Raw genomic sequence first — 22316 nt, forward strand, 5'->3', positions numbered from 1 at the left:
TTTTGAAATTATGTATTTGTTAGGGGAAATGTAAGATATTATCATGAATTATGCCCTTTAATGCATTTCACTAAAGTAAATCCACATATAGTCCATGAGCCACCTGATTCTGAGATGAAAGCACTAACGATGATGATCGATTATTTCCTCCAGTGCTGCTTTTATTTTTTAATTTTGTGTCTCTTGTCAGGAAACTTTTAGACACACGCACGCACACGCACACACACACACACTGGACTGTATTGGCAGCCTGTGTAGAGCCACATAACTCAATGAGCGGCTGTCTTGTGGGAAGTGGCTGCACAATGAAATGGCCTCGTGTGTTTACGTTCACTGGTGTTGATGACAGGTATAAATCTCTCCTCATGAGGACAACAACCGCCGGAGACTTCCGACTAAAGACGCGTCAAGCATCCAGCACTATTTTTCATTTTTGTCATGAAGAGAAAAAAAAAAGAGTAAAGGCCTTAATATTCCGTATTAGACATGGAAATGCCATTTGAGCACATGGAAGTAAACTAATCATTGGTGGCAATTTGGAAAGAATCAATGAGTGATGAATTATTTCTCTACAGCACGTTCACAAAGGCGTATTTATGTATTCTTCAATCGGATATTGGTTAACTTTGGGCAAATTGGAATGATGAGACTGCGCACATTTAAGTGATGTGTCGTTCATAACGGCCAGCACGTGTTAAAAATGTCTTGATCTGTTATCAGAATAATCAAACTGTATTATGTGTTTGTAAACCAGCAAACTGCTGCAAAATTACCAAATATAAGGTTTTCCCAGTGGCTTTACAATAGAAGAAATATGTGTACATTTGCACATTTGCAGAAAAATAATATGATTATGACAGTGTAACTGTAATTACATCACTGCAATAAAAGCACCACAGACACACAATAATATTGTGGCGCTATTCCCGAAAAAACAACTCGGAAATTAACAATCAACCAATCACCATTTAGTGAAAGACTTAAACTTACAATTTATAACCACAGCGTTTATCCGACATGTTAATATATTTCGGATTAATGAAAACATATTTTGACAAATGTTTAAGAAAGTTGGTGTTGGAGGCTTTGAATGGAAGCAACCATTAAAACATACAAATCAAAATCATTTAATCAAAATGATTTTATTTACAGATATTTTAAAGTTGTTTATGACAGATATAGAGACTGATCTGCCTGTAACAGTGAATCCAATAAACATACTGTAAAGGGTTCTTATTCAAATTAATTTAATTCATAGATGAAAATAAAAAGTTCGTTTTTCACAAACGAAAAACAATCGATTTTATTGAACATAGCAGGCAGGAGGGACATCATGGGATAACAAAGCCAAGGAGCTTTAGCTATCTAGAATAACATATACTTTGATTAAATTATTTTCACATGTTTTTGGTTTGAGAGAGAGAGAGAGAGAGAGAGAGAGAGAGAGAGAGAGAGAGAGAGAGGGAGAGAGAGAGAGAGAGATGCTGGATCTTGATCCCAGTCTCTCACTCCGCCTCCACCCTCTCGTGTCTCTTCTCTCAGTTTATTCTTAATTTTCTGATTGTTGCGTTTGCTTGGCTTCACCTCTTGGGTGCAGATCTGATATTAATTAGGACGACAGAGCCTCGCAGATTGTATTTAATCATATGTATTTGCGTTAATACTCAGCAGTCCTGTGCGTAACGGCATCCATACTATCAATATCCATTCTATCAACACGGATGTCCAGCTTCAAGGAGAGGATATGTATCAGGGCATAATGACATCCAACCACGGACCCCACTCCTATGAGGCCGGATTTCTGCACAACGCCTCCACGGGCACCTCTCCGGTTTATGTGCCCACCACCCGGGTCGTCACCCCCATGATGCCGGCGCTGCCTTACCTCCAGACACCCGGTGCGTCACAGCAGAGCAGCCCCGCGTCGAGCCACTCAGCCTGGGTGCAGCCGTGCGCCGACACGGTGCCCTCGTACAACCACTCCCCGGTGTCTCCGCGCTTCGCCTTCTCCACCAGCCCGCCTCTGTCCTCCGGGGTGGCCACGGCCCGGGACACGGTGGCTTCTTACAGCAGCCCGCTAAACATCTCTGCCAACGGGAGGGAACACTACAGCGCCCGGAGCCTCAGCGGGTCGTATCACAGCCCCTACCCGGCCTACATGAGCCCGAACGTGGGTGGAGCGTGGCCTGCGTCCCACTTTGATAGCCCGGTCCTCCACGGTCTCCAAACCGGTGCTCCTCATGGCACAACACGGCACCCAAACATAGGTGAGCAAGACATTTTTAATTTAGCATTTCTATATTTTGTGCACAATAAAATGTGTTTTGACTTTTTGAAATTCTGTCATCCAGACAGAAATGTAAATAATGTCAAACGATCAGATTCACTGTCACCACAACAACAAAGAAGTGCAAATCCGCTAAAAGAGAGAGAGAAGCAAGTCCCTTTTATTTATCTGTGAACTATTGATGACAATAGGCCTACAGTTTATGACCATAAAAAACCAAACATGAATGAGGTGAAAGGTTGCCAGGCCTGAAAAAACTACGTTTTTGTTAAAAGAACAAAAGTATTCTCCTGAAAAAGAAAAAGAAAATATGCAAGTGAGGTTAATGTTTAGTCCGCATGTATAGAAATAGTCTATCAATTAAAAGCCATCAAGATTCAGGCATGTAGTTTATTAGCTGACAGAACGCACTAAACACACCAGATTTATTCAAATTATGATTTTAAAATTACAAATAAATCTATACGCTAATACAATGATACAATACTACAACAAGAGTATTTCACACAACCACAGACTATAAAGCGAATCAATTAGACGTCCTTGTAATACGAGGTACGTTCAAAGGTCTGCCCCTAATTAGTTTTTTTTAAAGAGCTGACAATGACAATGTATTATTGTTCATCAAGCTTCTGCTGAACGAAAATGTCTAAAACTTCCAATTGAAATGAAACTCTATTTGATTAAAACAAGACTAAAAACATGGACGAATAGAAAGTTACATCTACCACGTGAGATCAATACTGTGATGTGGTCATCAATTCACGAGCGCCTTGCTTGCAGAACGATTAAGGTCTGATTGTCACCTTTTGTTTCTTTTAATAACGCGGTTTTTAATTCAGTGGTGTCTTTTTCGTGACTGTCATTATGAAATGGAAAGCACAACTGTTATTCATAATCATGTTATATTTGGCAAATTGTATTCCTAAAAGAGAAGTTAGTTCAACCAGAGGTTCGTTTATCATGCGGTTATTTGAAAGTCTTACTGCTGCTTTGTTTTACTTTATTTACTACACACTCACTGTTTCTGATTCTATGGGCCTTGAGGTGACATTTTACAGAAACAAGTAAATAACGTCATTGAGTGAAATTCATTCATGCTTACTTCATTTTGACTTTTATTTTAAATGTATCATTTTAGAAACATATACATTTGAATTCAAATACCAAATTTTATGATGAATCCCTTCATGAATAAAATAGGCCAGTATTGAGTATTAATGACAAATGATAATATAATATTTCATTTAATAGCCTCACAAACCCAAATCAAACTTAAAATAACATATAATACACGTGTTTGGTTTATCTTTACGAATCACATTCTGGAGTGTTAGAAAGGAATAACTAACTGAGCCTGAATTGATAACAGTTTATAGGGATTATGGTTTATGGGTTGTTGTTTGATTGTGGCCTTATGTGTGAGGCCAGATTTGATTAGAAGTGTGTGTGAAGAATCTGATCCGGATCAGCAGCAGAATCAGATTCCTCACACCCTCATCAAAAATCAATTGTTTTAGATACAGTGAAACCACTTTTTATTCAAATACATAGCTTTTGTGTCAGCCCATAACTTTATGTACTGATTTGAATCTATAGCTGCTGGTTGAACTCTGGACCTTATTCCAACACATTGATTTTGCTCATTTGTCAGTTGTTTCAATGACTATTTGCATCTTCCAGTCTATTATTAATCAGCGTTGTGTTTATTTGGCTCCTGTTTCTTCCATTATCTACATGTTCGTCCTAATCTGAAGGGCCGGATCATTATTAGACTTATTATCACTTATTATTAGTATTATCTTATTAACAGTTGACAGCTGATTACTTTCTTTGTTTGTGCATTTCCATTTTCTGTCTGACAAACTGCTCTTAAATATGTTTTGTGTGATGATCATTTGAATGGCCTCTTTTAACTGTTTGATTCAGAAACAGTGTGACAGATAACAGCATTGATCCACACTGACCTCTTCATTTGATTACAATCACAATCAAATCACGGTGTTGAGCCCGTTTACTCGCTGCATTTCTTTAGAGATGTTTCAGGCTTCAACTCATTGTTTTCCACTCACGTCAAACGAAATCAAAGCTCAGTGTTTGATGAAGTGGCCGTGAGCCGTGCAGTGACAGTCTCTATTGTTCTGTTGGTGAATTGGAGAACTAACTAAGCTCTGACTTCTTCTTCTCGGTCAGTGAAAGAAGAAAATAAACATCAGCGTAAATTCTAAACTTCAATTCTTCAAAACATTTGTGACAATATTTTTGAATTGTTTGAAATTCTCTTGAATTGAGTTTTTATTGAAGCCTTATAGTTTGTTTTCCAGAAACATCTCAATGACTCACTTACTTAAATTGGAAAATTATTAACAGTATGTAAACAGCCAAATCATATATTTGACGACAAGAGATCCAAGACTATCACGTGTTTCATTGGATAATCTTTATAACTTTAGTTTATAAGGCATTATATCTGTATTGCCACTCAGACAGGACCCTGGCAGTGATGGAGGTCTCCCCCACATACAAAGCTTCTTCCTCTGCCTGGAATAAAAATTAAAAAAGCCAACTGATGAGTTCAAAAGTTTTGTATTTTCATCATGTTGCCAACTAAGTGACACATACATATTATTGCAGTTAAGTTATTATAAAATAAATAGAGTAAAGTCAAATTTAAAAAGCAGTCAGGATGAAATGTATGAAATATAAAATAATAGTTATGTACAAGCAATTACAAGGATGTAAAAACAAATAAAACTCCTGTAGTGAAAATGTTTTTAATAAAACTTTATATTATTATTAAAAAAATGTACTTTAAGTATCAAACCTGAAAGTATTCAATCCAGAAAAAAATAATCGGAGTGTTACACTAATATATTTATCATCATTACAATATTATTCCTGCTACATGAATTTGTCGGCAGAATTTAATCTTGGATGCTGGAGCTAATTTAAACTATTTCATAATCTGTTTATACATTTCATAAACACTCATCTTATGTTTTTTCTTTAAAACTAAATGTGTAACTTTGTCAAATCAATTTGGAGTAAGAAGTGCATAAAGTTGCATAAAACGGAAATTAACTAAACTTGAATTTAGGTAGACTACAGTACAATTTACTAAGTTACTCTACGGCATTGAGAAAGGCCCCTCCATTATTATTATATATTGTATATTATTGTTATATCTTTGCATGTAAAGTCTGTATATACAGTATCTTCAAATGTCATTAGTGACCACAGCCGAAAAAGGTCCTGTGTAAGTGTGATGTCTCAGAAAAGGAGATAAATATGTATAAAGCTGATCAAATAAACAAGTTGTATATACTTTTAGATGCTGCCACTGTAACACCTTGTTAACCGTCACCACTGTGACAAATGAAAAACACATTAAAACCTCTGCAGGACACGTATATAGTCTTCACATGATCACAGTTGTTTTCACCTTTGTCCCCTTAAAGTGTCAGCGTCCCCTGATAAAGACACACACTGACATTTACGCAGTGGAAAAAAAAGAAACCTCCATTTAGATAGACGCACGGACACTGCAGCGTTTCTTTTGTGTATTGTCTTGTGTTGCTGCGTTGTGTTGGCTGCAAATGGCTCAAGGTCAGCTTGCCCTGCATGTGTCTGTTTTGCTCTCAGCCTTGGAGGAGGCCTGCATAATATGTATCAGTCACACTGCAGCGAGGGAGGAGCAGACGGAGGCCAGATTCATACTTTTTGTTTATTTTACATATTTCTAATAAATATGCACGGTGGAGTGTATAAATAATCTGATTTAAATGTGGCTTTTACAGTTAATGTGTTAGTGTTTTGCACATTTCCTCAATCTATTCTCAGCAAACCTCGCAGTCGTAGATAAATATAGTCACTTTTACTGTCGCTATCAAACCCCTGATTGATGCCTCCTTCCCCTGAAAGGCCAAGTGGTTCTTCAGAGATATGTGCAACATTGCATGAGATGTCATGCTAACTGAGAGAGAGAGAGAGGGGGAAAGAGATATAGACACATAGTCTCTATTTGAATATGATGGAGCTCTATTCCGTCTATATTTCCAGCCGACTCTTTATCTGTCCGAGGTGAGAGATAAGGAGGGATTCCAGTCTGCTGTCGTGTGGGCCTGTGAGACTGCAGCCTGCACCTCCTGCTGGTGCAGAGATGCCTCTGCATTTGATAATCCGAGTTTGACGGAGCAGGAAAGTGTTTATTAAGGAGGGTGGAGAACATTTTTATGTGGCATAAGCTCTGCTGAAAGTTATTTTCTCTAAGCTCAGTTTGATCTGTAAAATGATACAATAAGAATTCTGTGGAATTTTCTTTGCAATGCAATTTATTTCACTATTTCATAGCAACTGTTATTATGTTTTACCAACTCATTGCTAAAACACTATGAATATAACACCAACTTTTCAGAAAAACAGCCGTGGCTTCAACTTGACCAGGATGCATTTTTCAGTTATGAGGGTTAAAGAACTTTTTACATGAGTTGTGCAGATTACTGTCCGATCCGGATCAGGCTGAAGGGAAGAGAAAAACTGACGTTGTTTTAGCTCATCATTTCTTTCTTGTCCTCCTCCATCAGACCTGTTTGATGACTTTGCTGAGGGGCGAGAATGTGTGAACTGCGGGGCGATGTCGACCCCCCTCTGGAGGCGGGATGGTACAGGCCACTACCTGTGCAATGCCTGCGGACTGTACCACAAGATGAACGGCATCAACAGACCTCTTATCAAACCTCAACGACGGCTGGTGGGTGACAGTGGAGCACTTTTGTACCGTGACAGTGAAGCAATTTATAGTGTGTTAATGGAAGATAAATTGACCTGCAGTATACCTCAGGGAAAATGTATGCATTTAGTTTTTCTCCTCTTTTTAACATAGAACTCTGACATATTTTATATGCTGCAGTCTGCCTCGAGGAGGGTTGGCCTGTCCTGCACCAACTGTCACACCACCACCACCACCTTGTGGCGACGAAACGCAGAGGGAGAGCCGGTCTGCAACGCCTGTGGCCTCTACATGAAACTCCATGGGGTAAGTGCATCTCTGCTACTGCTGAAATCTTGTGTACAACCACTTAAAGAACATTTATACTTTAAATTAAAACGGATCATTCACATTCTTTTTGAAAATGTATCTTTAGAAATGAGTGGATCCTCTGAATCTTGATCACACCCTATAAGTATTTCTTTCTCGCCAGCCTCCATGGATGCTACACTTCTCCTACTTCTGTCTGCTGTTGACGGATAAAGGTCATTTATTTGTTCTTGTGTCTTGACAGGTACCACGACCCCTGGCCATGAAGAAAGAGGGGATCCAGACCCGCAAACGCAAACCCAAAAACTTCAACAAGTCCCAAGCTGGTGAGCTTCAAAACCACATGCGCTTAGGTTCGTGTAGATATGTAGATAATAGATATAGATATTAGATTAAGAAGATCATACTGTAGAAAAGACTGTCTGTGAATGTGTAATGACTTCAGTTCTGGTGCTCCGCAGGGACCCCAGGCAGTGATGGGACTCCAGTCACGCCAAGCAGCACTCCCAGGGCCTCCACCACCACTGAGGAGACTCGACAGATAAAGACAGAGCCGGACACTCACAGCTTGTACACACACCACAGCGCACACGCACAGGTTGGACACCTTTTTAGTCAAATTTCAGAGAATCTTTACATCGGTAATTGTGAGTCTGTACATTAGAGTCTGTAATTGTGATGATGAGGAGGTACAGACCCTCATTGCTCATCACATTCAGCTAGAACCTAATAAGCCCAGAAAATTGTATTACCTAAAGGCCAAATGACAAGGCCCAAAATGTCCTTTAAAATTAGGATAAAACAGTTGAGACACGATATGACAATGAAAGGAAAGTTCAAAGTCTCCATCTATGAAGGACAGATCACGTGACAGATTCCCGTACTGGCCTTCTCACCATTTTCTACTCTATCCCTCTAGATTTCAGCTCTGCCAGCCTACATGGCAGCTCAAGGCGGGGCCATTCCTCTCAAGATGTCCCCTGGGGGCCACGGCGTGTCTTCTGGCTCCAAAGCCGAGCCCTGGAACAACCTCATCCTGGCCTAGAAGACGTGCAACACAGCATTTCAAACCGTACCGATTAAACTCTCCAGAGAGACAAGCGTCTCCAGGAAGCAGACTGCCGCTCTGGATGCAAGATGTTCCTGCAGCCGTCACACCGTTCAGTGTCTTCAGTGCAACGCTTTGGGACAAATGTTTGGGCGGCACCAAAGAAATGGAGATCTTTAACAGAAGGGCACAGATACTGTGCATTCGAACCGCAGCGATGGATGGACTGAATGGAGTTTGTTAAAGAGCAGCACTGTGATTTAACAACTCTTGATGTGAAAACTTTTTTTTGGTCACTCTACCATGCCAGTGCAGGGCCAAGTGACAGATACTGTAACATAAACCAGTATCAATAACAGTGATGACCAGTCTTTATCTCCCCGAGTTATTTTTATTCCAATATATTTGTTTTCAATTTCATATTATTAGGGACAGTTTTGCTAAAAAAAAATGATGAACACACAAATCATGAAAATAATCACAACAGCACACCTTAATGTCAAACGTCAAAGGGTCAGCTCACAAGAAGAAAAACAACAACTAGATCTTCACACTTTCATATGGTATTTTCCTCCAGATATGAAATCACAGTACAATGGAGAAGAATGAAAATTATATTTTAAAAAGCCAAAAGCTGGGCCGGTTACAACCAACCTCACTGTGGTCAGTTTTCAGTATTTTGTACGTTTGGTAGATGATTTAAACTGTTCAAACGTGATGCTGTCTTTAGATTATGTATATTATTTGGTAAAGCACGTTGCTCTTATGTCTTTCAAAGGATTAATTTAGCACCACACACAAACATCCAGTCATCTTAGCAGTAATAGGGCGGCTCAGTCTCAGCAGGAATGTCTCAAAACATAAGCAAATAAAACTGCAAAACTAAATACCAGTGGGGGTACAAAAATATGTGATTTGTGATCCGGGTGAACTGACCCTTTACACACGTCCCACATTTGACACACTGATTACAGTCACTTATATGTGATACCAATGATTGTAAAGAACAGGTGTCATTTCATCTCATTGCACAGAGAAAAGCTAATCAGGAGCATTTATCATAAACTTACTGTAACACATCCATCCATCACTCCTCAACTCCAGAGAAATGACCTTCAGTAAACACGATCTCCCACTCAGTGCAATAGAAACAGTTCCCTGGTGGCTTTTTGTTCCTGGATCAGTCCTAAACTGTGCACCTTTTTGGTTTAAAATGTAAAAAAAAGACATGTCAGTATGGACACTTCTATGAAAAAATACATGAAAAACTACCTATGCAGCAAGCAAGTTGCACATGATGAATGTGGATGGAAGTAATTGTCCATATAGTTCCCTCTGCTGACACCAGAGCAGATGTGCATCCATAAAACAGCTTAATCATCTTTAATCCTGCTAGTATTTATTATGAACTTCACAGCCCCAAATCACACAGTCATCTAACTCATATAAGCTGAAGGTTGTTTGACTTTCTGTCGGTGTATTGTATCAAAACTGTACAGATTATTGCCAATACTCAATGCTTTAATTTGCTTGTGACAATCACGGGGCAACATGTGGCAACGTGAGATATCGACACATGCAATTACCAACAAATATATGAGCATATATGTAAACAACTCCACTCCAGTATAATTGTAATACACCATTTGAGTTATATTGTAAGTAAAGACACGGTGAGAGATGTACATGTGGACTTTCTCAGTGTGCACTAACACTACCTGATGCCCTTCCTCTGTGTGCAACTGTAGCTCCACTGAGGAAACTAATAAAGACAAAGCATTTTGACATGATGCAAATGGTATGTATGATATAAAAGTTTGGTGTCATTCACTCCATAACCAAACGTGTGTGATATATATATGCAGTCTTGGCTTCTTCATCATCTTTGCGAAGAGGATGGTTATCGGACAACTTGTGGAGCTTCTTCTGAAAACTGTATCCTTCCAATTTCTAAGTATTCTTTCGTGAACTTTGCAATATCTCTGATGAAAAGCCGGACGGTACATTGATTGAAGTCTTCAGTCAGCTTCTCCCTGATGAGCTCAGCATATTTGCCCTGCACCATCTCCTTCCAGCAGTGTTGAAACGTGAGCCTGATTTGATCCTGGATGGCGTCAGATAATTGTGAGCTAAAAGCATAGTCAAGTGCAAATGCACATCCTCTTTCTAAATATTCCTCAAAACTTTCACTTTTTTCTGAAAGCAGAACTTGTGCAGCCTCGATCACAGTGTTTGCCTCCTGTGTGCAGATTTGTTTCTCCTCTTCTGGTAAGCTTTCAAATATACTGTGCAGATTTTTAAAGCAACTCTTCCAGTCCTGCCCCTGCACGATGTTTATCAAAGCAAAACTGGCAGATCGCAGGAGGTGTTTCACAGCAGTAAACACAATTTCACATAAAGGATTTGTTTCAGTCTTTTCAGCTGCTTTAACGTAGCTCTTGTGGTCCTCACTCTGATCCATACAGTCCACTTGGCTGTAGGTAATATCCTTGAACAGATTTTCTTTAGTTCCTTTGAATCCCCAGCAGTTCAAATAACCAATATGCGTCTTTACTCCATACACGCTCCACCACTCCAGAGCTTTCTGGACCAGGTTCAGCATGCACGCATTCGTGTTTCTAGCCAAACACGGGCTGTTCATGGTGAAAACATACACCTGCCATTCCTCTGAGACGGACTCTGACTCTAGAAGTTCCTGCGTTTGTTTGATAATGATGTCCTCGCTGTGTTCTCCGTTGTTGTAATTAGGATAATACGGTCCGTACATGACAATCTCTTCTTGTTTCTCAATAACGGCCCATGAATGCTGTTTATCTTCTGCACCACATTCCTCGGTGATGTCACGGTGAAACTCCAAAAACTTCTTGTTGACAGACTCATTGGGTGAAATGTCATCGTTGGCTTGTCTGAACTTGAGATGTTTCAATACTTTCTTGACAGAGTATTGTGTGTCAGCCCAGGCTGACATCTGCTCAAAGAAGCTCCCGGTGTCAGACAGCGTTTTTTGTCCCTCCATTCACACAGGCTTCAGGTGTGCAGCTCGTCCTGAAGTTTGGGCGAATACCACAAAAACACAGTCAAACCGGTGTCATTTATGAATATTTTTTTGAAATTTCCAAACACAAAGTCCAAGTAGACAATTGATAACAATTTTGGTTTCATTTTTAAAGTAACAGTTTCACGTAAGTGCTTTCATGCAGTTAGATGGGAGGACAGATACACTCTCATGTCCATGAAAGAGCAGCGTGTGGGAGAGGTGAGGTTGCATTTCAACTAAATACCCCTCCGCTCCCCACTCCTTATTCATTCAGAGAACCACAGTAGCCTGCAGGTAATGTAAAAACGTGAAACATGGTGGACTATGTGAAGAGGACCTGCTCCCTATGCAGATAGGAAGGACCCATTATAAGATTCAGGTGATTATACACTAATGAAAACAAAATTAATAATATTATATTCTATTTCTGCCAATAAATCCCCCTAAATCCTACACACTGGCTTGTTATATGTGCATATGGTTGAAATATATACAGTATATACTGTGATTATATTGTGGGAAATATGTGAAAACAATGGTAACATAATGATATATGAAGCATATATGACATACTGTAACACTGTTACTCTGACGCTTTTGCGGCATGACTAAGAGGAAATAAAAAATGTGTCACCTGAAATACCCACTGTCCTAAAGCAACCCAGCTGCATAAATAAACCTCGACTTTCCTCTTGAAACACGTCGCTTAAGACAGCAGTTTCACTCCACGTATGAACTTTATATATACACTGTAAGTATGTATATACACACTCTGTGTCTCTGTCAGTCTCACATCTGTGCTGCAGAGTTTTTTAAGACATTTCTTTGAGCACAGCGGAGGCTCCTTTTCATATCCATTAAACAGAGGTTGTTTACGGCTTAACCTGAAGAAAAACTAGCTGATTGTCATGTGGGATCAGAGAACGATGTATGTGCAGCGGCTGTTGAAATGAACCAAATACTGTTTGGTTTCATGTGACATTTGTGGACAACATTAGTTGATGGTTTCGCTGAAAGAATTAAGAGCTTATGTAATGCCTTCAGCAAATTCAGCAAAGAAGTCAGACACTATGAGGATGCAAGGAAAAGTCTCGTCACCTCTCTTTCAGGTCAAACAGTAGATGTTTTTGGTCAAAGTAAGAACTGAGTTTACTCACATGAGAAATACAAACCAGACTTCTTCGCCCCTGGTATTTCAGGAATCCAGTTCAATTGAAATGTATCTCCTCTTTTCTCTTGTCGGGTCAGTCGAGTACATGCAGCATAGCTCACTGGTGTCCTGATTACAAGAGAAACAGCTCTGACGAACAAAGTGTGACAAGCGACAGCTGGTGGGTTGCACTTCCAACACGTTTACCTGGAACTGCTTGAGAGTTTGTGACTTTCAGCACTGAGCTCCTCCTCTTGGTAATGCTCACGGCCATGTAGATATCATCAGTCTGTTGATGTATTGCCTCTTTCTGCCAAGCTTGTGTGTGTGTCATCAACTGTCTTATCCTAAACTATCTCTTTTTTCCCCGCCAGATTAGCAATTTCACAGAAGGTTGCAGAGGAGATTTTAGCTTTGCCTTACAAAGTGAAAAAAGTAGAAGACAAATGGCAATGTATGACATTCTTCTGGTTCATTTATGAGTCAGGTGCATTCATGGAAGCTGTGATGTGACACAAATACTGTTTTGGAGGTTGGCTGCGGTCCATAACCGTGTGCCCTTGAGCGAAACCTATTTAGATTTAATTGCACAATTAACTGAAAGAGTCAGTCTATTGTCTAAACTTCTGAGAAATGTTGTCAGCTAACGGAGGAAATCATGTATAGACAGTGTCGCTTTAAGACAATGGCATGCAAATATATATGAAGAGACTGATGCAAACAGAGTCATGCAGAGCAACACGTTTGACAGGATCTGGGTGTTACTCTGTTTTTGGTTTCTGACAGAGTAGCTCATCGGGTCATGGTTTGTTTCAGAACTGAAATGCTACAATAAAGGGTATTCACTTATTTTACTTAAAATGTCTCAATAAATATTGGATGGACTGCCAGGATCATGGCCTTCATGGTGCCCAGAGAATGAATCCTTCTGACTTTGGTATTACTCTGACTTTTTTTTCTCTTGCATCACTAAGAAGTTGTCCATTGAGTGAAATTCCTCAACTACTGTTTGAGGAATTGCCATAAAATTTGCTCCAGACGTTTATGTCCCCGTTGGGATGATTTGTAATCACTTTGGGGATTTCCTGACTTGTCGTCTCACACCATCATCAACATTATAATTTGTTAAAAGGTCTGGTTTATGAGCAAATACCTGCCAAACTAATGGCATTCCCATCAGCCTCAGCTGCACTTTGTGTTTAGTTTTAATTATCAAATGATAGCATACTAACACACTAAACTAAGATGGTGAACGGTGCTAAACATCTTTTTTTTCCCTAGAGAGAGAGAGAGAGAGAGAGAGAGAGAGAGAGAGATTCCTGATTCAGTCTTCGATCTTTGATGCCAATAAACTTACTGATAGAATTGCTGCAGACCTTCACATGCAGAGCTGCTGTTTTTTCTTAGTATCCCTTTGAGGCCCAATACAGGATGTTCACTAAAATACTTATTTTCTCACTTTACAGTACATTTCTCACAATAAGTAATATAATGAAGTTGTGTTCCAGGTAAATTAATTTCACGCTGATTACATATGTCCTCTGTTGATTGTCGTGGACACAATGTGTTGGTCTATACCTTTTTCACAGTAGACGTTTGACTTGTCATAGGAAGAGGAAAAGCACAGGTGCAACAAATGAACAAAGGTTTGGCTCTATACAAGTGTCCCATGTGCCAATTAGCTGTAAAGCACCATGCCAGGGCTCTACAGTATATTGTGCATGCTGGCTTGTTGTCACACTATCACGGCTTACCGGGGCACTTAGAGCTATCGCTAATGTAATTAGTTGCACCTGTGCTTATGACGAGTCAAAAGTCTGCTGTGAAAAGGTTTATTTCTCAGGGGTCTTTTTCCCTGAACTGAATGTGTTTTCCTACTTATTTGTTGTGAAAGAGTGTTTGGTTATCTAGAAAAGCATCCCGGTTCTCACTGTGTGTGTGTCCAATTGTATCAATTAGTTTAAGGTGACCCCCACACTTCCTGGCTATTTTGTGCCAGGTATTACATCAGCGAGTCTCACACTCTCCTTTTTCTATTAGGGTGTTTGTGTGCTACAAGCTGTATTATTGTACAATTCCACATGACAATATTTGTACTTGATAGTGTTCTATTTTTATTGGTGCCTGCAAATGTGTGCATATGTGTGTGAAACTGCAAGTAAGAGAGAGAAGTTAAAGAGATATTAGGTCTGGGTATCCTTTCCACGCTTGGACGGTGGAGTTTGGATGTCCTCTTCTGATTTGTTGATGGTCTTAACAATGAGGCAGCAAAGCTTAACTCAGACTCAGCAGGCTATCATAAGCTAAGACACCTACTGAGGTCTCATTAGTCTCATAATAAAATATGTTTTACAGGCAATTCATACACCAAGTTGTATTTCATTTATAAAAAGTATTACAACTGCATAGTCTCTTCACTATTTGTAAATATTTTATCCTAATATACAATTCATATTTACCATTTTATAGTATATAGTATATTTAGTAGCTTTATTTTTTTTATTTTTTTTGTGTATAGTGGATGGTCATAGTATATGTAGTGCTCTAATTCATTCTATGTAATACACGTTTTTTTAAAAAGTTACTTATGTAAACGATGCATATTCTCGTGTACTTCTGCTGCAGAGATATTTAAATGTTACTACATGGGATCAAAAAAGTTTACCCTTTCATGTTAAGGATTTAATAAACAATCCTAAAAATGACAATAACCTTTATGTATAAAATAAAGCTTAGAATGATAAAATAATTTAGACAGTGTTTGAACACACTGGTGATCACCAGGTAGCTCTCAGTCCCATGAGTATGTAATTTCAATGAGCAGGTATGGTTTCCCTTAAGGATGAATGACGGACCAATCAGAAGCCGCGCTCCACTGACCGTCCGCTTAGGCCCGGGCATCACACCAGACGCTCTGCTCGCTCATTGGACACCGAGCCCTGTGCCCATGACTCGCCAACCAATCAGAGGCGTCAGTCGATCTGGCGACTTCCCTCACGCTCGTCATGGTGCTGCTGCCGCTGATGCGTCTCAGCGACACATCGCTCTGATGGGGAACATCTCTCCAGCACATCTCTCCACATCAGTTTGTCAGAGTAACAGCTGAAAACCCGAAGCAACATGGACATCCTGAAGTCACTGGGCCACCCGGAAGAGATATTCAACCTGTTCAAATATAAAATGGGGGGATGCAGAGGCTTCATGCGAAAGTTGGATTATGTGAGTAAACCCTCCGTTTTATACTGAGAATAAACTTGTCAGATGAGTATGAACGCAACATGCAAGATGGATACACTGGCTGCATTTACAGATTTGCCTCTCGGATCAAGTAGCACATGATGTCCCCCTTTTAACAGACCGCAGACCGCTATTCTGTAGCAACACGGAAATGCACATTAACAGCCAGGCTGCATTGTAATGGATTGACCTAAATGGTAATAACAGAGTCAGCTCGTTGAACTAATTAGATCTCTCACTCCTGTGTTGGCTCAGATGTACACAAGCTGATCCGACCATTGACTTGGGATTTACGTTACATAATGAGCTTGGAGGGTTCAACGGCGGGGATGTTTCACGGATAATCCCTGTTTTAACACCAATGTGAGAGAGAGAGAGAGAGAGAGAGAGAGAGAGAGAGAGAGAGAGAGAGAGAGAGAGAGAGAGAGAGAGAGAGAGAGAGAGAGAGAGAGAGAGAGAACATCATGGTCTGACTAGTGACTCTTTAGTAGTTCATTTTGATTATAGTAGAGCACTCAGTATAGACAGGTCAAATATTTTACTATACCTGTACGTAGACATCCCTGAGATACATGTATATCATGCATAGCAACTTCCCCAAATAGCTTCTCTCACCTCATGGTCCTGTTCTGCAAATGTGGTTTAACTTACTCTCGAATTCTAATCCTCAAATCCAACCTGCTTTAATCAAGCTCAAATAATCCTGTTTATTTCCATCTAGCTAATTTGGTTCTTTGAAAGCAGTCTGAAGAATTTTTTTTTTTAACGCTGGGTGAAGTTATCTTGAGTAACACTGCGCTCTTATTTTGAAATACAGGCAAGATGAGCAGAGAGTTGACACCATGATCGGCATTCATATTATTGGCTCAGTGCTGATCATGTGATTGCAGCGTCAGAGACATGACGTGGTTGGGAATAGAGCATGCGCTGGTGCAATACATAAGTCACATTTTATACGTGTTCCTGCATTAGTACGGGTGTCATTGTGTTCATTTTCTCCACACTCACTGTTAAACAGTTAAATATTACCAGTGGATTGAGTTATGCAGTTAAAGTAGTAGAAGAAGAAGCCGATTATGAAATAGACCGCTGGTGTTGTTATGGGTAGAGGTGGGAGGAGCGACGTAGATCACAGCAGATCAACAAACCCTGTGCAGAGACCCTGCTCGACTACGCAGTGAGGTGAGACTGTTCTGAGGTCAGCGGAGCGCTTGATTTAGCTCTCCCAGGCGTCCCCCCCTAAGCGTTTTCCCCCTCACTCGACCCCTCAGCTCGTGTGTCCTCTAGCCTACATGTTTCAAACTTCCCCACCAGCCGTGGCGTCGACATGTTCAGAGTCGTGTTATAGCTGCGGGGTCGGTCGTGCTATCAGGTTATTCGCATGGCCGGAGCTTGCTGCAAGTGTCCGGTCTCGCTGTCCTTCTTCAAGCGCTCTCTCTCGGTTGCACCACGGGGCTGCGGGTCCGCTCCTCGGCCCCTCCTGCTGGGCTGGAGGCTAGGTGAGCGGGGCCTGCAGGAGGCCGCCCGACCCTCCAGCGCCCTCCGACCCGCAGGCTTTTACCGACGCACGGGCTTCCTCTGTCTCTCCTACCAGGAGTCCATGAGTGAGAGTCTGCGGACCTGCTATCTGTACCTGAACCAAACCAGCCGGAGTTTTGCAGCTGTGATCCAAGCGCTGGACGGGGAGTTGAGGTGGGTAAAAGCTGGCTGCATGGGGGTGTGTCTGCATGCATGTTTTCTTTAGTGAAGGGCATAACCTGGGGCGTTGGCTGGGGTTGCTTCCCATTTCTGCACATATTTTATTTTACTATGAACAGTTCAGACATGCTTGCTTGCATTGGAGGCATTACTCTAGGAAAGAGTCAACAACTAAATGTTGGCATGTCCTGTAAAGACGCGAGAATGTCTGGTAGCAAAACACAAAGATAGCTCATCAATAGCTAATATAGCCTCAATAAAGCAAAATGCACTGCAACCCATGGCTGAGCCAAGCCTTTTTAGGGACTTAATGAGTATACTAGTAACAATTCAAATGTAAATTAGTGGTGACATCTCTTATCAATATTTCTTTATTTCTGGCAATTACACAATAAAACATGTCACTTAGGGCTGCAACTCATTGTCCATTAATCTATTAATATGTCTGATCACAGTCTTTACAGGCATATCTGGAGCCCAAGATGATATCTTCAAATTGCTTTTGCCTAACCAACAAATAAAACCCCCCCAACATTCAATTTACACCGATATGAAACAGACTGAAGCAGCAAATAATTGCATTGGAGAATCTGGAACCAACAAATGTTTGGGATTATTGCTTGATAAATTCCTTAGATGATGACTTAAAAATGTCACTCGTAAAAAAATAAATGCTTTTTGACGCAGACATTCGGAAGGAGATTTTTCCTGTTGTGTTGTTTTAAAGCGGTCTCCTGTCCTTCTGATCCAGACATGCAGTCTGTATTTTCTACCTGGTGCTGCGAGCGCTGGACACAGTGGAGGACGACATGACCATCCCTCTGAACAAGAAGGTTCCCATGCTGACTGATTTTCACACCTACCTGTACCAGGATGAGTGGCGCTTCACCGAGAGCCAGGAGAAAGACCGACAGGTTCTGGCTGATTTCCCCACGGTGAGTAGCACTGCATGGCGGTACAATAACATGCAGTAGGCAGGTATATTAAGGCTCTGCTGGCTTAATTTACTGATGGCTATTTCTTACTCAATAACAGAATAATATACCGTGTTAATGACAGAGTTGAGTTGTTAAGTTGGTGTGAAGACATGTCTCAAGTGAAATCTTTGTCGCTCAGATTAATAGCTGTTATAAATCCGTATCTCTAATCTTCATGTGTACTTGCAACCCAGATATCACTGGAATTCAGAAACCTCGCTCAGGAATACAGAGACGTCATCTCGGATATCTGCCACAAAATGGGAGTGGGAATGGCCGAATTCCTGGAAAAGAAAGTGGGATCCATGAAGGAGTGGGACCAGGTAAACGTCAACCTGGTTTTACAATCGTGTTGAGAAGACATTAGACACTCTACAGGGATATGTGTTTAAATGGCAATAACAAATACACAACTTAACAACACAAACAGATGATCAGACTGGCAGATTAGAGCACTATGAGATACTATTATGTGTCTTTGGTTGGGAGGAAAATACGTCGTTATTAACATGTATCTCTGCAGCTTCTTTCTGTCTTAATAGTGTATTTTCAGTCATTCTGGTAGCTTAAGTTTGATCAAGCATTACCACACACTATGAAAAACTTCCTATAAACCCAACTAAAAAAATGAACCATATCTCTGACAATGTTGAATAGATGTTTAATTAGCACCTATGGTTATTTCAGTAACTATGTGTGTTTAATAATAAGCACGTTGTCATACATACCATGCTGTGACAATAACAACTGACGCCACGTTGCCTTGTCTTACTCTCTGTGTGCAGTATTGCCATTATGTGGCGGGGCTGGTCGGTATCGGTCTGTCTCAGCTGTTCTCTGCGTCCCAGCTGGAGGACCCCGAGGTGGGGCGCGACACCGAGCTGGCCAACTCCATGGGCCTGTTCCTCCAGAAGACTAACATCATCCGGGACTATCTAGAGGACACAAAGGAGGGACGGGCCTTCTGGCCACAAGAGGTAAGAACGTGTTCCTTTGTCCTGTTATGAGAAAATGCTTCTGAACACTTTACTGTGTTTTTCATTTCCATCGTGCTTCGTGAAATGTTTTTTTAATATAACTTCTGGTGCACCTTTTTTATTCGTTATGTGCGTATTGATTTAAAAACGTATGTACCGTATGTGATGTGTTAATAACTTGTGTCCCCGCGCAGGCTTGGAGTCAGTTTGCAGGCCGTCTGGAGGACTTGGCCCAGCCGGAGAAGCTGGAGTCGGCTCTCTCCTGTCTCAACCTGCTGGTCACCGATGCTCTGCGACACGTTCCGGATGTCATCGCCTACCTGTCCCGCCTGCGCAACCAGAGCGTCTTCAATTTCTGCGCCATTCCACAGGTAACCGCTGAGTCGTTACTTACCGAGTTCCAACAATGCAGTGATTTTGATTTGTATGACATAATAATTGAACAGCCCATTAGCGTGCCGTTAGCTTTTTATCCTCTAATATATTCAGATACGTCAGATATATGAGGTAATGATAAATACAAATTTAAATTTTAAGAAGTTATATAGTTACAGAGCATATGAAAAAGACAAGATAAAAAGAATAATAAAGGGGACAGAAGAGAGGAAAGAATAAAACTGATTACATAAATAGGAATTCATAGGATAGAGTTCACTGAAGTGATAAATTACTTTGGCATAGATACAAACAGTGGTTTACTTGCCACATCAAACTGAAGGATCATTAGAAATGTTGTGTGTCGTATAATTCACCCATTTTCCCAACTTTCCTCAAAGATATGAATTCATGGTTATTTTTTCTATTCTATACTTTTCATTTACAATATCCTTTCATTTGGAAGTAATTAGATCATCATCTTTTAACCAATTCCTTGTGATTTGTTAAATGTTTGCTCTCCTTATTACTGGGAATAAGTGACAATGTTTCTTCTTGGTCTCTTCTGGGAAGTATTAGGATTAGTGGGTTTTATCTAACGATAGTTCCCTCACAAGAGATTTTTCATTAGACGCTGTCAAGACAAATTTAGTTTCATTTATTTCTTTAAGTTCTTCCAGTTAACTGAATGTTACACCTTTCCTGACCAGGTGATGGCAATAGCTACACTGTCGTCATGCTACAACAACCCCATGGTGTTCCAGGGAGTGGTGAAGATCCGGAAGGGACAGGCAGTCACACTCATGATGGAAGCCACCAACATGAGCGCCGTGCAGACCGTCATCTCCCAGTACAGCCAGGAGGTGGGTGTGTTTTTGTGTGTGTTTGATGTCCTATTTCGGCGCCACATCGGAGCACTTTAACACAAACCGTCTTGATCTCCCTCTCTGCAGATTGTACAGAAGGTCTCCCACACGGACCCGTCGCGGGACAAAACCCTGCACATCCTGGCTCTAATCAAAGAGAAGTCCGCCCTGTCACAGTCCAGCCTCCCCTCCAAGACCCACCACCTGTCGCCCATGTACCTGTCTGCCGCCATGCTGCTCGCCGCTCTTAGCTGGCAGTACCTCAGCACCACTGCAGCACAGGCACAGGGCACGGGCGACATGCAGGGACAGTGAACCCATTTGCGCTCACCTTTTCCTGGGGCCCACAGACTCAGAAAGCCCCTTTGCCCACTCTGGAGGTCCGGTTCGCCTCTGACGGGAGGAATCTGAAGGACGTCTTCTCACTTTGTCTCTCTTCATTACGGCCGTCACAGGATCACGGGCGTGTTCAGCAGGGCTTCACAATATGAGGAAAATATGTGATAATGTTGTATATCGCAAAGAAGATATTACTTGCGATAAATAAAGTTACTCAGTTCTGCTGCTTTCAGAATACTGAGGACACAACAGATTTCTTGTTGAAATATAAAAACGAAAGGAAATTCTTTCCAACATTTTTCACCAAACAGATGGAACACTGAACTGTGGAGTTTTCTACTGATGCTCTCCTTCAACTAGCTCAAAAAGATCCCCGGGTGCAATATCATGTTCTCTCGAGATACAATATTGTTTAGCCCTAATATGGAGGAGTTCACGTTGATGTGTGGTTATATTCACCAGCATAAATAGCACATAGAAACAATTCAGGGCGTTTTGCTGTTTGATTTATGTCGATTGTGCGTTGTTTAACATTTTGACCCTTTTTAATTGAGTGAAATTATTCGTCATATTTGGCCATTGGACAAATAGCACTTTTCTCCATTACGTGGTGAAAGGCACAGTACACGACACTGCCCATTTTAGGAGTGTGGGGAACACAGTCTACAAACCTTGGTCAAATCAAGGTTTTGTTTAATTTTGTGTCAAATTTTAGTCTTCATTTTTTTTTTCATGTCAAAACAAAGCTACTTAAATAAATTCCACCTGTTTCTACAGGAGGATCACTCAAATGAAAGAACAGCGCCCTTTACAGCGCTGCATGTTAGCATTGATTGGACAGCGTCCACTCACGGCAGAGCTTCATAATTCATCTTTAATGTCCGTGTTCTTTCTGTTTCAACTCTATGTCCTTTTGAAATAGGAGAAAAGAACAATGCTATTCCATAGTTTTGACATGGACTGTTTGAATGAGAACAAATGTGAGTTCTGGTGCATTTGATGTCTGAAATAAATGCATACTGAGATGGCTAGTTAAAGTGTCCTTAACACAGCTTTGGTGAGTAGAAAGGCTCGCACACAGTAACCTTGTACAGAACCAAAGGAGAGCTACAAACATTGCTATGTAATGTGTCATTTTGATTTGTACATATTTTAACACAATAAAGAAGTGAAAGAATCTAAACGGTCTGAATGGTGATTGTGTAAACAACACAAGTCAGTCTTTGGTTTACAGCCTGTTAATTATTATTAAATTAGATTAAATTAAATTATAATTATAGTGGGGTT

The 22316-nt window shown here is 40.7% G+C and overlaps 3 protein-coding genes across 5 annotated transcripts; 2 read left to right on the top strand and 1 right to left on the bottom strand.

Moving 5' to 3' along the window:
* The first annotated feature begins 1744 nt into the window (after window positions 1-1744).
* gata4 (GATA binding protein 4) lies at window positions 1745-8475 on the top strand. The gene is made up of 6 exons (XM_076083760.1): window positions 1745-2267; window positions 6871-7037; window positions 7197-7322; window positions 7570-7651; window positions 7787-7923; window positions 8245-8475. Exons 1-6 carry the CDS (start codon window positions 1745-1747, stop codon window positions 8368-8370), a joined length of 1161 nt encoding a protein of 386 aa, XP_075939875.1. The 3' UTR covers window positions 8371-8475.
* LOC142941726 (uncharacterized) lies at window positions 6650-17521 on the bottom strand. 2 transcript variants are annotated; one of them, XM_076083758.1, is made up of 5 exons: window positions 16827-17521; window positions 15441-15725; window positions 12768-13837; window positions 12568-12689; window positions 6650-11418 (listed from the first exon to the last, which is right to left on the bottom strand). In XM_076083758.1, the coding sequence occupies exon 5, from the start codon at window positions 11387-11389 to the stop codon at window positions 10274-10276; it is 1116 nt and encodes a 371-aa protein (XP_075939873.1). In that variant the 5' UTR covers window positions 11390-11418; window positions 12568-12689; window positions 12768-13837; window positions 15441-15725; window positions 16827-17521; the 3' UTR covers window positions 6650-10273. The 2 variants fall into 2 exon arrangements, with proteins under 2 accessions (XP_075939873.1, XP_075939872.1); XM_076083757.1 differs by lacking the exon at window positions 12768-13837 and having other exon boundaries at window positions 15441-17521.
* On the top strand, window positions 15617-22212 carry fdft1 (farnesyl-diphosphate farnesyltransferase 1). 2 transcript variants are annotated; one of them, XM_076083756.1, is made up of 8 exons: window positions 15617-15779; window positions 17392-17489; window positions 18247-18430; window positions 18667-18795; window positions 19258-19449; window positions 19644-19820; window positions 20535-20687; window positions 20778-22212. In XM_076083756.1, the coding sequence occupies exons 1-8, from the start codon at window positions 15681-15683 to the stop codon at window positions 21003-21005; spliced, it is 1260 nt and encodes a 419-aa protein (XP_075939871.1). In that variant the 5' UTR covers window positions 15617-15680; the 3' UTR covers window positions 21006-22212. The 2 variants fall into 2 exon arrangements, with proteins under 2 accessions (XP_075939871.1, XP_075939870.1); XM_076083755.1 differs by lacking the exon at window positions 15617-15779 and having other exon boundaries at window positions 16684-17489.
* The last annotated feature ends 104 nt before the right edge of the window (window positions 22213-22316 follow it).

Source organism: Anarhichas minor, unplaced genomic scaffold (genome assembly GCF_050575085.1).
Source record: "Anarhichas minor isolate MPS153535 unplaced genomic scaffold, ASM5057508v1 ptg000136l, whole genome shotgun sequence".
Classification (NCBI taxonomy): domain Eukaryota; kingdom Metazoa; phylum Chordata; class Actinopteri; order Perciformes; family Anarhichadidae; genus Anarhichas; species Anarhichas minor.

Excerpts from the sequence above, each read along its gene's own strand:
- gata4 (XM_076083760.1), top strand. The coding sequence starts at position 1,745 with ATGTATCAGGGCATAATGACATCCAACCACGGACCCCACTCCTATGAG. Across the intron at positions 2,268-6,870 it reads AACACGGCACCCAAACATAG|ACCTGTTTGATGACTTTGCT; the intron begins GTGAGCAAGACA and ends CTCCTCCATCAG. Across the intron at positions 7,323-7,569 it reads TCTACATGAAACTCCATGGG|GTACCACGACCCCTGGCCAT; the intron begins GTAAGTGCATCT and ends GTGTCTTGACAG.
- LOC142941726 (XM_076083758.1), bottom strand. The coding sequence starts at position 11,389 with ATGGAGGGACAAAAAACGCTGTCTGACACCGGGAGCTTCTTTGAGCAG.
- fdft1 (XM_076083755.1), top strand. The coding sequence starts at position 17,179 with ATGGCCGGAGCTTGCTGCAAGTGTCCGGTCTCGCTGTCCTTCTTCAAG. Across the intron at positions 18,796-19,257 it reads CCATGAAGGAGTGGGACCAG|TATTGCCATTATGTGGCGGG; the intron begins GTAAACGTCAAC and ends CTCTGTGTGCAG. Across the intron at positions 19,450-19,643 it reads GGGCCTTCTGGCCACAAGAG|GCTTGGAGTCAGTTTGCAGG; the intron begins GTAAGAACGTGT and ends GTCCCCGCGCAG.